The 18716-nt window shown below is 42.8% G+C and overlaps 1 protein-coding gene across 2 annotated transcripts in view; it reads right to left on the bottom strand.

The window, feature by feature from the left end:
• Positions 1-507: 507 nt before the first annotated feature.
• The window catches only part of LOC140481604 (B- and T-lymphocyte attenuator-like), a 61215-nt gene continuing 43006 nt past the window's right edge, over positions 508-18716 (bottom strand). The window contains exons 2-6 of one of the 2 annotated variants that reach the window (XM_072578072.1): positions 17682-18008; positions 12494-12529; positions 7977-8120; positions 7814-7866; positions 508-1334 (exon numbers count right to left, since the gene is read on the bottom strand). In XM_072578072.1, coding sequence (XP_072434173.1) covers positions 1065-1334; positions 7814-7866; positions 7977-8120; positions 12494-12529; positions 17682-18008 — 830 coding nt within the window. In that variant the 3' untranslated portion in view covers positions 508-1064. The remainder of the gene's footprint in view (positions 1335-7813; positions 7867-7976; positions 8121-12493; positions 12530-17681; positions 18009-18716) is intronic. The other variant, XM_072578073.1, reaches the window with a different exon arrangement.

Genomic DNA, 18716 nt, shown 5'->3' with positions numbered 1-18716 from the left:
TCCTGTACTCAATACTCTGACCGATAAAGGAAAGCATACCAAATGCCTTCTTCACTATTCTATCTACCTGCAACTCCAATTTCAAGGAGCTATGAACCTGCACTCCAAGGTCTTTTTGTTCAGCAACAATCCCTAGGACCTTACCATTAAGTGTATAAGTCCTGCTAGGACTTGCTTTCCCAAAATGCAGCACCTAGCATTTATCTAAATTAAACTCCACCTGCCACTTCTCAGCCCATTGGCCCATCTGATCAAGATCCTGTTGTAATCTGAGGAACCTTCTTTGCTGTCCACTACATGTCCAATTTTTGTGCCATGTATTTCAGATAAACCTGTTGGACTATAACCTGGTGACATGTGACTTCTGACTTTATCGATCTGGAATCTTTTATATTTACCCGAGAGGATAGATTGAACTTCATTTCAGCATTTAGTTCACTCTAATTTACACAATGTAAATTCTTTCAGTATTCATGAATTTAATATTAATTAGTAAAAATATTTGCTTTAAACACATTTGTTAAATAATTATAATGTAAGAAATCCAAATTTAGCGCAGGTATCTGTAAATCATTCTTCATGTGACAAACGTTTTACAAAAACAATCAAAATCACGTTAAGTTCCATTCATTGTCTAATTTAGTTATAAAAACTTATAATATACAAATAGCCTCTTGACACAAGCCATTGTTCCTTTGAAAGCAGCATTCTGTGCTTTGAAAACGAGTCTCTTGTGTCAAGTATCCGAAACCAGTGCAATAAAATGTCCTTCTCTGGTTCAATGGTAGGATTAGTTGGAATGAGAGTAAGGTGACATTTGCACTCTTCATGGTTGCTACTGCTCATTGACAATGGGCTCGTTAAGTGAATTGTAAGGGGGCACATCCTTTATAAATCCGGAACATCTCAGAATTAGTCAGATTATTTTGAAGATAGTACATGGAGCAAAGCACCTGTAAAGAGAGTTAGGATGCCCAGGTCCAGCGTAAGTCTTAAAAACAATTACAGGAAAAGAGCTGTCCTTCACCTTTGGTGTCATCCTTCTTACAAAAAAGAAGCATTGTTTAATATTTAATATTTATGGCAGCATATTCTGTATCTTCTTCATTAGAGGCAGTGATAGATGACTTTCTGCATAACATGGACGTGTTCAATGAAGCATAAATAATTGTACAATTTGAATCAGTGTTGGAGTAGCCAGCATCATTTCTGTGATTTTCAGGAGAATTGCAATTGTCAACAGTTAAGGAGTTTGGAAATGCAGAGCCAATGCCTTCAGAACATTCATTTGTGTTTTCATAGATTGTAGATTTGCCATTAGCTTCAGTCATAGCCTTAAAATGAGAAGAAAAAGAAGCAATAATTTTTTTAGAGGTTTAATGAAGCTGAGTGTGTAATGAGAACTGTCAACTTTGATTAATAAATATTTGCTTTTCAACAGAGTAATAAAAGTTTCGATATTAATTTTCAGTACTGACATCTATGTACTCAAAGTCCACGGTAAAACATAAACCTCAGGTAGTTCAGAAAATATGGAGGATTTTTCAATTAGAAACCATCTTTCTTTCTGTCAGGTGGCAGACATGAATTTAGGAGTAGGGGAAGGCCATTCAGCCTCTCAATCTGGTTCTATCATTTAATCAGTTGGCCTGCATTTTAACTCACTGAGATCCTGGGAGTGGAGGACTGTGCATTGCAAAGGTGAGAGGTTGGAGTGGGTAAGAAGGGTAGACAGGTTCAGGTGGTCAATGTCATGGCAGCAGTTGGAGATGAAGAGATTGAGGGCGGGTAACAGAAGGGCTTATGCCCAAAAGGTTGACTCTCCTGCTCCTTGGATGCTGCCTGACCCGCTGTCTTTTTCCAGTGCCACACGTTTTGACTCTGCATTTTAACTCAACCTATGCACATTGTCTGTATAACCCTTGATCACCTTACCTAACAAAAATCTATCAATCTCATTTTTGAAATTTTCAGTTGACCCAATTTAACCTCAACCCCTGTGAGATGGAATCTTAGACTGACATTCTTCTGGAAATGGTATGGAATATGGAGTGGATAGACACATTTCCCTCGGAGCAGGTACACACCATATTATGGACTTCCCCAAGCACTTATGCTAAAACTTTTAACAAAAAGCTCCTGGGGAAGGAAGTTAAGCAAAATTCGAAAGTAACCTAACAATTTCATTCAACACAATCTAGGGTCAACGGCAGACGATATTTTTATTTAGGAAAGGAATACATATAGGCACAGATTGCTAATGATCTGGGTCCATTTCTAACCTGATAATGTTCCATCCCTTTTGGTGTGTGTATGTATGTATGTATATAGGAGATACGAGGTACAATTCTCCTGCCCACTTCCCCCACCCTTCAACATCCCACTCCATTCTCACCTACTACTCCCTGGGAAGATGGTGGCATTGTCATAATGTCATTGGCCTTATGACTCAGGACCCCAGGTTAATGTTCTAGGGCCATATGTTCAAATCCCACTTTGGCAGATGGGAGAATTTGAATTCAATCTGAAAAAAACAAATTAGCCTCAGGATGGCTTTGTTAGTTGCTGTACAAACCCATCTGGTTCACTGTGCACTTTATGTCATTCTTATCTGGTCTGGTCTACATGTGATTCCAGATGCACAGCAACATGGCTGAATCTTCTGTGCCCTCTGGGCAATTAGGGATGCCTAAAAAACCTTGTATCCTTCACTCCCTATACCCTTTTATATCCCAGCTCGTCAAATACCACTCTCTTCTCACTACCCATACAGTCAAAGATTCCATTTTCCAGACTGTTTCAGTTTTGTAGCTGAGATTTTTGTGTGTCTGCCCTGACCCTATATGGAAAGTATATTGGATGCCATGGTGACACAATGGTTAGCACTGTTATCTCACAGAGCTGGGATCCACGTTTTATTCTAGCCTAGGGTGACTGTTTGCGTGGAGGTTGCATGTTCTTTCTGTGTCTATATGGGGTTTTTGCTGGGTGCTGCAGTTTCCTCTTAAAGTCCAAAGGTGTGTGGGCTAAGTTGATTGGCTAATGCTAAATTGCACTGTAGTATCCAGGGATGTGTAGGCTAGTGGATTAGCCATGTTAAATACAGGGATAGGGTAGGCTGGTTCTTGGACAGTCAGTGCAAATTTAATGGGCTGAATGGCCTCTATCTGAACTGTAGGGATTCTATGAAAAGGTCTTCTCAATTCTTATTGTGATTCTGGTCAATTTGTACCTTCTTGTATCATCTGTGGAAATGATTATAATTTGTCTATCAGAACTCTTCACAGTCAGTGAGCCTTCTATTAGGTCACTCCATAACTTGCATTAATGAAAAAATGGATTCAGATTTCACCACGCCTTCCTCAGCAGCTGCAGTGTGAATCAGTCTGATTTGTTTGTGGCTGTCTCAACAAAGGCGTAACCAGAACAACTAAACATGAATACAGCTAAGTATCGTGTCTAAGTGGCTAACCACTGTTATCAAAGACCTGATAGATGCATTGTGCTGAATCTCCCTCAATTCTGTGCCTCAGATTTACAGCGATGTAACTGGAAGTAAATTTCATAAGTATTATTATTTGTTTAACATATAAGTTTTCACAATATAGTTTTCACAATTCACAAATTAATAAGAATTTAACTTGGGAGCACTCTTATCTGCATACTGATTTAGGATAAAGGTCACTTGCAGCCTTCTAAACCTTTAATATTCTCACGCTGACTTATTTCTCATTTTGTGATGGAAACGTAATGTTTTGTTCCATATAATACGTGTTGCAAATCAATACAGAAGTGGGGTTTGTTGTGAATTGTCAATAAACCATTCAACAAGTCCAAGAGACTTGTAGAGCAGTTCAAAATGCACAGGTCATTGAAGGAGTCTGACAAGCAGAGTTGTTTAGCTGCACTGCTGAAAAGGTGTGTTAGAATATATTATACCTGTGTGGTTGGGAAGTCAATGAGAAGTTAAAGATAATTCTGTTGATAGAACTCAGGCAGAAATTCTAAGAATTGGTAGGAAGCTAAGTGTTAAAATCATGGCTCTGGAAAATTCCTGGGGACTGTAGGGCTCAGAAGAAACTGTTTGCCACTCAGAGTGAGTAGAGCAGAGAGTGGGGTTGAAGGCCCACCAGCAGTAATTGTTTGATGCAACTGAGCCAGCTTAGAGCTCACTGAAATCAGTTAAAAAGTCCAGGATCTGTATTGGGTTTGTGTAGCTCTTCGTTTGCATAAACTTGTGCCTGTGAGGATGTGTTAAAATGTGGTTTCCAATAATCCAAGTGAATTTAGTTTCAGCAAAGGCAGGTGTTAATCAGAACATGACTAGTCATCGAGACAGTTCATGATGCAATGGTTTTTGAGGGAATACTGCAGCAAGATCCTTGAAAGTAAAGGATTTGGATTCTCTGATGTTTAATGAGATGTGGTGAGCCACTAATACCTGAGGAATTGCTGAGAAAACTGTGGGTTATGGCTTGTCCACATTCACAATTTAATGGACTCTATACTGTGTTTGACCACAGTGTGTCTGCTGTTCATATTTGCCTCAGGTAAATTCTGGATGTTAGAGTACAACTAGTATGTGTGGTAGATTATATGACAGGTCTAACTTTGTATAATAAAGTTTATTGCTGTTTGATCAAAACGTTGGAACCTTATGACTCCATTCTCTTGGTGAGTACATGGGATCTCAGACTGTGTTTACTTTTTTTGAAACATTAGCCAGTTTGTAATATAGATTTGGATGAGTTGGTCTCAGTTCTAACAACTACTGGATTAGTGGTACTGGAAGAGCACAGCAGTTCAGGCAGCATCCAACGAGCAGCGAAATCGACGTTTCGGGCAAAAGCCCTTCATCAGGAATAAAGGCAGTGAGCCTGAAGCATGGAGAGATAAGCTAGAGGAGGGTGGGGGTGGGGAGAGAGTAGCATAGAGTACAATGGGTGAGTGGGGGAGGAGATGAAGGTGATAGGTCAAGGAGGAGAGGGTGGAGTGGATAGGTGGAAAAGAAGATAGGCAGGTCGGATAAGTCAAGGAGACAGTAACTGAGCTGGAAGTTTGAAACTAGGATGAGGTGGGGGAAGGGGAAATGAGGAAGCTGTTGAAGTCCACATTGATGCCCTGGGGTTGAAGTGTTCCGAGGCGGAAGATGAGGCGTTCTTCCTCCAGGCGTCTGGTGGTGAGGGAGCGGCGGTGAAGGAGGCCCAAGACCTGCATGTCCTCGGCAGAGTGGGAGGGGGAGTTGAAATGTTGGGTCATGGGGCGGTTTGGTTGATTGGTGCGGGTGTCTCGGAGATGTTCCCTAAAGCGCTCTGCTAGGAGGCGCCCAGTCTCCCCAATGTAGAGGAGACCACATCGGGAGCAACGGATACAATCAATGATATTGGTGGATGTGCAGGTGAAACTTTGATGGATGTGGAAGGCTCCTTTAGGGCCTTGGATAGAGGTGAGGGAGGAGGTGTGGGCACAGGTTTTACAGTTCCTGCGGTGGCAGGGGCAAGTGCCAGAATGGGAGGGTGGGTGGTAGGGGGGTGTGGACCTGACCAGGTAGTCACGGAGGGAACGGTCTTTGCGGAAGGCGGAAAGGGGTGGGGAGGGAAATATATCCCTGGTGGTGGGGTCTTTTTGGAGGTGGCGGAAATGTCGGTGGATGATTTGGTTGATGCGAAGGTTTGTAGGGTGGAAGGTGAGCACCAGGGGCGTTCTGTCCTTGTTACGGTTGGATGGGTGGGGTCTGAGGGCGGAGGTGCGGGATGCGGACGAGATGCGTTGGAGGGCATCTTTAACCACGTGGGAAGGGAAATTGCGGTCTCTAAAGAAGGAGGCCATCTGGTGTGTCCTATGGTGGAACTGGTTCTCCTGGGAGCAGATACGGCGGAGGCGGAGAAATTGGGAATACGGGATGGCATTTTTGCAAGAGATAGGGTGGGAAGAGGTGTAATCCAGGTAGCTATGGGAGTCGGTGGGTTTGTAAAAAATGTCAGTGTCAAGTCGGTCGTCACTAATGGAGATGGAGAGGTCCAGGAAGGGGAGCGAGGTGTCAGAGATAGTCCAGGTAAATTTAAGGTCTGGCTCACTGCCTTTATTCCTGATGAAGGGCTTTTGCCCGAAACATTGATTTCGCTGCTCGTTGGATGCTGCCTGAACTGCTGTGTTCTTCCAGCACCACTAATCCAGTATTTGGTTTTCAGCATCTGCAGTCATTGTTTTTACCTCAGTTCTAACAATTCCATCAAAGTGGAACTCCACTTTGTTAGAACTACAGCCTCACAGTGCCAGGGAGCTAGTTCAATTCCAGCCTTGGCTGACTGTCTGTGTGGGGTTTGAACATTCTCTCCATGTCTGCGTGGGTTTCCTCTGGGTGGTCTGGTTTCTTCCCACAGTCCAAAGATGTGAAAGTTCGGTGGATTGACCATGCTAAATTGCCCATAGTGTCCAGGGATGTACAGGTTAGCCATGGGTAAAAGCCCTATGTGGGATGATGGGGTGGGAGTTGGGATGCTCTTCAGGGTGTCAGTCAGACTTGATGGGCTGAATAGCCTCTTTCTGAACTGCAGTTTAGTTTTCTTTTTGGGTTTTAAAATCTATGTTATATTGACTGGTTCTTAACTTTGACCTCACCCACAAGTGAAAGCATCTCTACAATGGCCTCGTGAAACCTTTCATAACCCTAAAGACTCAAGCAGACCACTGCCTACTGTCTTTTAATGAGAATGCTTCCACCCCCCAAACCAGTTTAATCTTTCCTGGAAGATCATCACTTATTAAAGGGCTGTGCTGCCTCTGGAAATGAGAGAAATAAGGGAGGAGCAAAAGCCTTACAGGGTTCTGAGGAATGAGAATTTGAACATCAAGGTTTTTCTCAGTGGAGAGCCAGCCAGTGAGCACACGGGATGCTGGTTGAATGGGATTGGCTGCAAGGACACAGCTCTTTGGTGAGCTGAAGCATCTGGAAGTTGGAGGGAGGGGAAGGGTACAGCTTGGGTTGTGGGGCAGGGGCCTGGTGTTGGAGACAAACAAGAGAACATTATACTATTTTACCGTCGATGCATTAAGATAGTTTGATGTGTTTCATCAACAGATGACTGCAGTTGGGGTTGAGATGTATGTGGAAGACAACTATCTTAAAGCAGGAAATTGTATCCAGACATCTTATAGGGCAACACGGTGGCTCAATGGTTAACACTGCTGCCTCACAGTGCTAGGAACCTGGGTTCAATTCCAGCTTTGGGTGACTGTCCGTGTGGAGTTTGCACATTCTCCCCGTGTCTGGGTGGGTTTCCTCCGGGTGCTCTGGTTTCCTCCCACAGTCCAAAGGTTAGGTGAATCAGCCTTGCTAAATTGCCCGTAGAGTTCAGGAAGGTGTGGGCTGGTTGCATTAGCAGGATAAATGGAGAGTAATAGGATAGAGGAATGGGTCTGGGTGGGTTATCCTTTAGAGGGTTGGTGTGGACTTGTTGGGCCAAATGGCCTGTTTCCACACTGTAGGGATTATATGATTCAGGAACAGAAGCATATTTGCCCTAATCAGTTGCAGTCAAAATTTCAGCCTTGTGATTTCATTCAGACTTTTAAAGGATTAAATCGAAATGTTTATAACTCACTGTTTAGGCCACAGCTGGTTGAAAACGGGCAGGAGCTCGAGGCCAGATTTGGAGGAAGACAGAGATTTCCAAGGGCTTGGGGATATGAGGAAACAGCAGGAGAGTGGAAGTAATTGCATAGCTCCTTCAAAGAGAGCACCATCACTTTGATTTTCAGTTCTAAATTATCTCCCTAATGTAACTGAAACATTGAAAAAATCCAGACTTACATGACATTCACTTCTTTCACACTTGTCAGTAGGTTCTTTGGTTTCTTGAGAATCTAGAGAAATGATGAAAGGCCAGTTATGCATCAATGCCAGGGGAAGCGTGTTTGAAAATGAAGTTATCGAATGGAAATGGCAGTGATATTTACTGCACTGGTATTCTCACCATGAAAGTTTTTGATGCAGAAATATGTGATCAGTACAAGAAAGAGGACTGTGCCCAAAACTCCCATGACGATAATGCTGTAAAAGATCCAAATCGGGGTACCAAGAGGATTGTGTCCCTTCATTGTAGAGTTTGTGGCAGTCACTGTAAGCACAAAACATAGACAATTTATACCAAGCTGACCACGTGTGACCCAAACAGAGATATTTTGCAAGTCCCACTCCCAGTTATATTTTAAAATGTGATCGCCAGGAAAGAATGTCTTGCATTTATATAGAACCTTTCATGGCCTCAGATCCCAACGAGTTTTGCAGCCAATTGACTGCTTTCAAAATGCCGATAAAGCACAGTATCCGAGGAACTGAAGAGTCGATGTTTCGATCATAAGCTTTTCATCAGTCCTCCTGCTTTTGAAGTGCTGTTGTAATGTTGGAAATGTGACAGCCAATTTGCACACAAACAGCGATGTGTTAATGACCAGATTATTGGTGTTGGGATATAGTTGAGAGATAAATGTTCATCAGGATTTCAAGGAGAAACTCTTCTTTGAAACGACAGCCGTGGATGTTGTATGTCAGCTGAGATTGCCCCTGAGATATTGCTGATGCTATTGAAAAAGAGAGGAATTGAGCAGCAGCAGAATAGATACTGCAGAATTGAAATGAGATACAATGTGTGAATAGATGGTCAATACAGTGCACTGTACAATGTATCAGTCTTGATGTGGTGCTTAATGCATCAGAAGTTGGAATCAGTAATTGGAGGTCCTTAAGACACAGGTAAGGTTCTCCACATCTCCCTTTGATAACTTGACATTCTAAAGGAGTTCACGAATAGGAACTGGACAAAGCCATTCAGTTAGATCATGTCAGATCTAATTCCATCTCCCTTGGTACAGTAACCCTTAGTGCCCCATCCCAATTAACTCTCTTGAAATTTTGAAATTGATGGCCCCTGCAGCTTTTGGTTTGGGGGTTTTTGAGGGAAGAGTTCCAGAATTGTTCCAGAATCCTTATGACCTGGCTCTAATTTTAATGATTTCGCCCCTGCTCTGGACTCTCCCTCATCCGTGGAAATAATTTCATTTAATAATCCCAAACTACTCAGCTAGATGACCCTGAAGCTTCTATATTCAAGAGAATATAATCCTAGTCAACGCAATCTTTTAGCCTGAACATCATTCTGGCCAAATCAATGATGAACTCCTTCTGCTGCCAATATTGTTCTTTCTGAGATGTCAATCTCAGAACTGTACATATTTACACCCAATTGAGATCTAATCAAAGCTTTGTATGAACTGTAGCACAACATTCATCCCTTTTTATTACAACTCCTGTTGCAAAAAAAGGGGATTTCTGCTGTTTTTGGTACTGTGTCTTCAGGTTGCTAAGCAACAGAACAGCAAGCCAATAACAATGGAGACTGTGTCTAATGTGGATGACAATATTGATTGAAATGAGAATCAGTGGCTCAGATCATTCAGTCGCTAGGCTAGCGGAGACTCAATCTACAATCAGAGATATGTGTCAGGACAACACAGGAGTCCCGACACAGCAATGTCATGGGACTTTCCCAGGAAGCCCTGAGAGTCTCCAAGAAAACGACAACTCAGAGTTACTTAACTGAGTAATTAACTGGAAATATTAGACAAATTAAAACCATGACTAACTCCTGGGTAACTATATAATTGATGCCCCACATCCATCCAGACTTCATCCATTGGCCATCTAATGCCAACCCCTGCCTGATCCAACCTGACCAGACCCAAATTTGACAACTCCTTCCAACCTTTCAACCAACCCGCCAACCCACTCAACAAACACCCTCCACCAGTCTACTTGCCACCCTAGCCGTCTTGTTACCCTAATGCCTTTCCTTTCTACCTGCCCACCTCCCCTACCCAGCTTTCCATTCCACCCAGTTATCTCACATCCCTACCCCTCTCTCACCTGCTTAGCCCACCCACATTCATTCACTGACACACTGAAGAGCTGTTAGAACATCTCAGTGCCTAGTGAATGAAGACCGAGCAGAATGTGAGAACAGAATGTGCGGGCTGGGAGCTTGGCTTGTCCTCCAAAAATGATCCTACACTAAAGGGAAGGCCTTTGATCTAATATGTGCTCAGCATTTCTGAAGAGATTAGGATTGGAAGATCTAGCTAGAAATGTGGAGCTCCACTTTTATGGAAAGAAACAGGAGCTAATGTTTAGATTAGATTACTTACAGTGTGGAAACAGGCCCTTCGGCCCAACAAGTCCACACCACCCCGCTGAAGCGCAACCCACCCATACCCCTACATCTACCCCTTACCTAACACTACGGGCAATTTAGCGTGGCCAATTCACCTGACCTGCACATCTTTGGACTGTGGGAGGAAACCGGAGCACCCGGAGGAAACCCACGCAGACACAGGGAGAATGTGCAAACTCCACACAGTCAGTCGCCTGAGGCGGGATCTGACAGTGTTCACCACTTAGTGATAGAGAGCTATACAGCAGGGAAGAGGCCCTTTGATCCATTGAGTCTGTGCTGACCTGTCTGCACTAGTGCCACCTGCCCACACTAGGCCCGTAGACTTAAAGGTTCTGAGACTTCAAGTGCTCATCCAAGTACTTTTTGAAGGTTATGAGGTGTTCTGCCTTGACTACCATCCCAGACAGTGTATTCCAGATTCTCACCACCCGCTGGATGAAAACATTTTTCCTCAAATCCTCTCAAAACGTCCTGCTTTTCACCTTAAAAATATGCCTGTTCCTGGCTGACGCTTCAACTAAGGTTAACAGGTGCTTGCTATCCTCCCTGTCCATACCCCTCCTGATCTTATACACCTCTGTCAGGCTCCCTCCAACCTCAAAATTCTTTGTTCTAAAGAAAAGAACTTGAGTTTATCCAGTCTCCCTTCATCACTGAAATGCTCCATCCCAGTCCTGGTAAAACTCTTCTGCACCCCCTTCTTGTACAAGCATATCCTTCTTATAGTGTGGTGACCAGAGCTGCACACAGTACTCCAGCTCTGGCCTGACCAAAACTTTGTACAACATAAGCTCCAACATAACCTCCCTGCTCTTAGAATCAATGCCGCAATCGATAATCATGATGTGGAGGAACTATTGTTGAACTGGGCTGGACAGCATTAAAAATCACACCAACCAGGTTACAGTCCAACAGGTTTATCTGGAAGCACTAGCTTTTGGAATGCTGTTCCTTTGTCAGGTAGTTTTGGAAGAGGATCATTAGACATAGAATTTATAGTGAAAGATTACAGTGTCATGCAACTGACATGATATATTGAATAAACTTACATTGCTGTTAAGTCTTTCATCTTGAGAATTGGTTGCAGTTTTTGGTTCATTAATATGTAAACTCCAGAACTTCTTTTAAGTCAGATTATTGAGATAACTTAAAGTTTTATAAAAACAGGTGACATCTCAGCTTAGACAATGCATTAAAGGTGTGAGGTAAGAGTCTGTCTGTATCCCAATCTTGAGTCAGACTGGTTCTATTTCCAAAGTAGGAGTTCATAAAATATTACATGGATTGACTGTTTGCATTGACTGTCTGCAGGTTGTGTGTCTTTATAGCAAAATAGAATGTATCTGCAAATACACATACACCCCATAAACTTATATGTGTGTGTGCATGCATATGTGAGAGAGACAGAGAGTTTACATGTGAGCATGTGCATGAGTCTGAGTGTGTGTGAAAGAATGTGTATTTTGTGTGTGCATGCTGGTAAAGTGCATGCTGGTAATGGGTCTGATGGTGTGTGCGTGGATGCGAATGTGGGGGCTGTATGTATGCATGTATGAGAGAGATCGTGTGTATGAGAGAGGGTCTATATGAGTGTGTGAGTATGTAAGTGTGTGTGTGTATGTGTGCATGTGTGTGAGAGAGTGTATAGTTCAATGGGGTCACCTGTAGTGCGACATGAACCCAAGGTCCCAGTTGAGGCCGTCTCCATGGATACCGAATTTGGCCATCAGCCTCTGCTCAGCCTCTCTGCGTTATTGTGTATCCTGAAGTCTGCCTTGGGGGATGGTCACCTGAAGATCCGAGGCCGAATGTCCCTGTCTGCTGAAGTGTTCCCTGACTGGGAGTATTCCCTAAATAAACATGTTAGACTATAACCTAGTGTTGTGTGATTTTTAACAATTGATAAAATGTCCTGTATGCCTAACCATCCCATTAACCTGTCCTGCTACATTCAGGGATTTATGGACAAGTATCCCAAGATCCCCCTGTTCCCCTCAGAGATTCCTAGTGTTCTGCCACTCATCGAGTACTTCTTTGTTGGAAGATCTGAGCCATTGTAACCTGACTGATATGTCCTTTCATGAGAATTTCGTGAGGTTTCAGAGTAAAGACGGAATAGCTAAAAGATGCTGCTAATAAGAAACAATTAATTTGCTTTTATTACAAACACACCAAGGGTGTGTCAGATTAACACAGAAGTGAAACCAAAAGCATAAAACTCATCTTCCAATGTAAACTAAAACATTTAGCTTAGGACTCACCAGTGACATTGATCGTGTCATTCTGCTTTTTTGGTTCTAGAGAGACAAAGAAATGTAGTTTCAAAGCAAATATCTGAAAATGCCAGATATAACACTCATTGCATTTATCATCTATAACTCTACATGGGCTTATATAACCTTATCATAGCTCCAGAGCACAAACCCTACCAAGCATGTTCACAAATGTTACATTTACCCAGGATAGCAACATTTGGAGTTAATCAGGAGCAAAGCAGGAATTAAGAAAGATGTCAATAAATTAAAAAGCTGATCCTGAGTTTACTTTAAAGTACCATTAGTATCCATCCAGCATCTTAATGCGCAGTAGCAGTAGTGTGCACAATCCACAAGATACATTACAGCAACTAACCAAAGCTCCTTAAACAGCACCTTCCAAACCTGCAATCTCTACCACCAAAAAGGACAAGGACAGCAGATACATGGGAATACTTCTAAGTTTCTCTCCAAATAACACACCATCCTGGCTTGGAAATGCATAACTACTCCTATACTGTCATTGGGTCAAAACTCTAGAACTTGTTCCCTAACAGCCCTGTGGATGCCATTACACCTCACAGTCTGCACATCAACTTCTCAAAGTGTCACTGAACTTGGAAACAAGTGCCAACTTGCCAGTAGTTCCCACATCCTAAATGAAAATATACAACTTACCTTTGTAACAGGAATTTGGTTCAATGTAAACAACATGAATATAGACACAACGTAATGACTTTGGCAGATGAGAATTAAAACTTCACATTTGTTGCACATCAGTTTGAAACTTCAAGATTCTGAATTAATCTAAACCTTCACCCATGGTTGCTTTAATATTGTGTAGATATGGCTGGTTATTATGCATTAATTGTGATATCACCTGCCTTAGTGTCATGTGGAGAATGCATTCTGATGTAACAATAAAGGGAGTGGTGGAGACTCAGTAATGAAGCATTGCACTATTAGTGGGGGAGGGGTCAGTACTGAGGGAGTGCTGCACTGTCAGAGGGTCAGTGCTGAGGGAGTGCTGCACTGTCAGAGGGTCAATACTGAGGGAGTGCTGCACTGTCAGAGGGTCAGTACTGAGGGAGAGCTGCACTGTCAGAGGATCAGTACTGAGGGAGTGCTGCACTGTCAGAGGGTCAGTACTGAGGGAGTGCGGCACTGTCAGAGGGACAGTACTGAGGGAGTGCTGCACTGTCAGAGGATCAATACTGAGGGAGTGCTGCACTGTCAGAGGGTCAGTACTGAGGGAGAGCTGCACTGTCAGAGGGTCAGTACTGAGGGAGTGCTGCACTGTCAGAGGGTCAGTACTGAGGGAGTGCGGCACTGTCAGAGGATCAATACTGAGGGAGTGCTGCACTGTCAGAGGGTCAGTACTGAGGGAGTGCTGCACTGTCAGAGGGTCAGGACTGAGGGAGTGCGGCACTGTCAGAGGATCAATACTGAGGGAATGCTGCACTGTCAGGGGGTCAGTACTGAAGGTGTGCTGCACTGTCAGAGGATCAATACTGAGGGAATGCTGCACTGTCAGGGGGTCAGTACTGAGGGAGTGCTGCACTGTCAGAGGGTCAGTACTGAGGGAGTGCGGCACTGTCAGGGGGTCAGTACTGAGGGAGTGCTGCACTGTCAGAGGGTCAGTACTGAGGGAGTGCGGCACTGTCAGAGGATCAATACTGAGGGAATGCTGCACTGTCAGGGGGTCAGTTCTGAGGGAGAGCTGCACTGTCAGCGGGTCTGTACTGAGGGAGAGCTGCACTGTCAGAGGATCGGTACTGAGGGAGAGCTGCACTGTCAGAGGGTCAATACTGAGGGAGTGCTGCACTGTCAGAGGGTCAGTACTGAGCATGTGTTCCACTGCAGAGAGTTAGTACTGAGAGGATAGTGCAATTTTGGAGACCCAGTACTCAGGGAGTGCACCAGTGTTTGAGGGTTAGAACTGAGATGTACTGCAGTGTTTGAGGATCAGTACTTGACAGACTGCTGTCCTGTAAGTAGGTCAGTACCTGAAGGCATGATTTACTCTCATGATCAAGTATCATAATATTTGACTACTGACGGTCGTGTCAAACATTTAATTCCAACACGTGATTCTTTTCTTTAGAAATGGACATTGAGCTAAAACAATGACTGTTGGGACTGTTGGGATTATCAGATCAAGAAAACTTGATTACATTGTCTCCTTTTAAAACATAAGTTCTTTAGCCTGTGAGTAAATAATCCACAGGAGAGAGGAGGATGTTTTGGAAATTAAATTTGCCACAACCAACAAAAGGGGAAGGTGAATAAAGAAGGCGAACCTATTCATCCCTCCTCATCCAAGAGATTATCCTGTGTGGAAGTGTAATAAAATGAGAATTTTACCCGCAGTCTCATTGTAACAAATTGGGAATTGGGACTGCTATTTGACCCATACGTGAAACAAAAGAATTATTTATAGTTGCTAAATTGTTACTTTGAAACCATTTTAAAAAGCAATTCACAAAAGGCTTTCTCCTTTTACTTGTTCCACCATAATAATGTTCTCGCTCAATGATGGTGCATTTCCAATATAATTAAAGGAGGGTAGTTTTGAGGAATTAAAAGTTCTGTCTCTCAAACAGTTAAAATGTTTAATGCAGCATTCAGGATTGTAAATCTACTCAAACCCCCAAACCCTGAGATTTTAAAAGGAGAAGCCAGTAGTTCAAAGGTGAATATTGATGACACTGAACTGATAAGAGTATTGAGAGATTAATATTGCGGAAGTGGAAATTAGAATTTCAAGAAAAAGGGAAGGAAAGACAAAGAGAGAGAGAAAGAGAGAGGAACAGAGTGGAGAGAGGAGAGTGGATAGAGAGATAAAAATGGCAAAGAGAGAACAAAGTGCAAGTAGTAAATAGAGAACATTTCAGGAAAAATATCAGGAATGATTTTTGAACTATACAGCTCTGGATGAGCAGCAGGAGCCTAGTGCGTCTTACAATGACATGCCTGGATCAGACTTAAGGGTGGAGACAACTTGGTTTGCTCCTTTCATTGCTAAGTTTGGGAAGGTAGAGATGCCTCTTTAGTCAGGTTTTGGTCAATGGTAACTCCAAGGATATTGAAAGTGGAAGATTTAGTGATGGTAATGCAATGCAATTGAATGTCAAGGAATGATGGTTAGATTCTTTCTTGATATTCCCTAATGTGTTTAGTATAATTTCTTCCTTTCCAACTTGCACTCCTCTAAAGCACTTTGAGATGTCTCATAAGCTGAAGATGCTATATCTCATTACTATATCTCTATACCTCAATATAACCTTGGTTTAAACAGAGACAAAAGAGTTGAATTCTGGGGTCAGGTTCAAGTGATTGCCCTTGACATCAAGGCTACATTTGACTGCGTGTGGCATCTAGCCGTCCTACCAGAACTGGAATCAATGGGAATCAGGGACTCTCTGCCAATCTGACTCACACTAGACACAAAAGAAGATGGTTGTCATTGGTGGAAGTCAATCATCTCAAACAGGACATCCCTCCAGAAGTTTTCCAGGGTAGTGTCATAGATACAACCATCTTTAGCTGCTTCATCAATGAGCTTCCCTCCATCATAAGGTCAGAAGTGGGGATGTTTCCTGACAATGGTATAATGTTCAGCACCATTCACATCTCCTGAGTCCATGTGCAAATGCAGCAAGATCAAGACAAATACCCAGACTTGGACTGTTAAGTGTTATGTAACCTTCATACTACAAAGGTGCCAGGCAATAAACATGTCCACTGATTCCCACTGATTCAAGTTCTGGTAGGACGGCTAGATGCCACACGCAGTCAAATGCAGCCTTGATGTCAAGGGCAATCACTTGAACCTGACCCCAGAATTCAACTCTTTTGTCTATGTTTAAACCAAAGTTATATTGTGGTATAGAGATATAGTAATGAGATATAGCATCTTCAGCTTATGAAACATCTCAAAGTGCTTTAGAGGAGTGCAAGTTGGAAAGGAAGAAATTATACTAAACACGTTAGGGGATTCAAGAGAAATATGGTGAAAGTTTGGTCAGAGAGGCATGTTTTAAAAAATGCCTAAAAGGAGGAAAGAGATGTAGGTTTGCTTGCTGAGCTGGAAGGTTTATTTCCAGATGTTTCATCACCCTACTAGGTAACATCTTCAGAGGGTCTCCGCACAAAGCACTGCTAATAATTCTTGCTTGCTAATTATATGTTTGGGTTTCTTTGGGTTGGTGATGTGATTTCCCCTGTGGTGATGTCATTTCCTGTTCTTTTTCTCAGGTAGATGGGGTCTAACTCGATGTGTTTGTTGATAGATTTCTGGTTGGAATGCCATGCTTCTAGGAATTCTCATGCATGTCTCTATTTGGCTTGTCCTAGGATGGATATGTTGTCCCAGTCAAAGTGGTGTCCTTCCTTATCTTTATGAAAGGATACTAGTCAGAGACGGTCATGTTGTTTTGTGGCTTGTTGATGTTCATGTATCCTGGTGGCTAGTTTTCTGCCTGTTTGTCCAATGTAGTGTTTGTTTCTCATACTTCTTACAGTTCTTGTAAGGTATTTTGTAAATGACTAATACTGACTTTATACTGGCCAGCTCAGCGAGCAAACCTTCATCCAGAACCTCAATCTGAGCTACAAACCTTCTCAAAATTTGCTTGGAGGAAAGAGAGCATAAAGGGTCAGAAAGATTTAAGAAGGGGTCACAGAGGCACCAATAGTTCTGCAATGCAATTTTGGGGGAGGTGTGCAGGAAAGGCCATATTTGAGGCATACAGAGATATTGGAGCAATATGGGACTGGAGTAATGTCAGTGAGACCATGCAGACCTTTGAAAAGAACAACGGGAAATGCTGGACTGGGAGCCAACATGGCTCATCAAGCACAGGAGTCGAGGGGTAAACAGCCTCTGGTGTGGAGGGGGAGAGTTTTGGATGGGTTCCAGTTTACAGACAGTGGACAATAGGAGACCAGTCAGGAATGCATTGGAATAATTGAGTCTGGAGGTAACAAAGATGAGCTGTTTTGTTTGGTGTTGCTGAGGTTATGGGCTCGGAGACACAGCTCCAGTTGAACTGGCAACATTTCAATTCCTCGGGTTCCGCTTCACTGAATTTTCAGGCAACATGAAAAATGCAATTAAATTATTTTCCTTAAATGCAAAGGAAAAGTGTTTCAGTTGAAAAGTATTCTTAGTCACACAAGTATCAACACTTACCAAACACATTCACACTGATGGAGTGTCCCTTTGCTGTTATAGAATTTTGATAAGCTTGACATCGGTAGGTGCCATTGTCAGTCAAGTTGATGGAAGAGATTGTGTAAACTACAAGCATTTGTTGCTCTGTAGCATTGGTATCCGTTAACTGGTATTTTGTTATTTTATTGATTGGCTGACAGCTATTTGAATGAATTTTACACCAATGTGCAGTCAATTCGATATCTTTACAATACACAACAGTACAGTTCAATGTCAGACGGTCTCCAGTAGAACAATTTAATTTCGCCCTTGGATATCCCACTCTTACTGAACACAAAGGATTTTCTGTAAAAGAAAAATTCAGATGTTTTTCAGTTATGCTAATTTAAAATGTGAAAAACATGCTTGTTACAAACTGAGTGCATTGTTGTCACCACAATCACCCCTTGATTTTGTGCCGCTTGGTGTGACCAGGAGTAGATTTTCATCCTCTTTCTGTCCATTTCCCCAGTACTGCTCCTCACACTGGGGAAATGGCCCAGGATAACAGAGAAGGAAAGAGTAAAGAGAATGAGAGAGAAAGCAACAGGGGGAAAATGGAAAAAAAGAGTGATAAGCAGCAGGGCCAGAGATAGAGCAAGATAAAATCAGGGAGAAGGTGAGGGTGGGGAAGTGAAAAAAATGAAAGGGAGACACAGACAATAACAGGAACAGAAGACAAAAGCAGTGAGAAAGTGATAGGCAAAAGCAGAAGAGACAAAGAAGTACCATTTCTCTTGGATTGGACATCAGGCAGTGACTGCGATGCGATATTGCCAAGTGTCCTGATTTGAAGATTGGATACTGGGGAATAACTGTGAATTGGAGATGGCGCTGTAGCAGTAATGTCATAGAGTTATAGAGTCATACAGCACAGAAACTGACCCCTCAGTCCAACTAGTCCATGCCGAAATTAATCCCAAACTAAACTAGTCCCATCTAGCTGTCCCTGGCCCAAACCTTTCCTACCCATGTACTTACAGAAGTATCTTGTAAATGTTGTAACTGTGTCCC

Source organism: Chiloscyllium punctatum, chromosome 9 (assembly GCF_047496795.1).
Source record: "Chiloscyllium punctatum isolate Juve2018m chromosome 9, sChiPun1.3, whole genome shotgun sequence".
NCBI classification, from domain to species: domain Eukaryota; kingdom Metazoa; phylum Chordata; class Chondrichthyes; order Orectolobiformes; family Hemiscylliidae; genus Chiloscyllium; species Chiloscyllium punctatum.
This window is presented reverse-complemented; position numbering and strand designations above follow the sequence as displayed.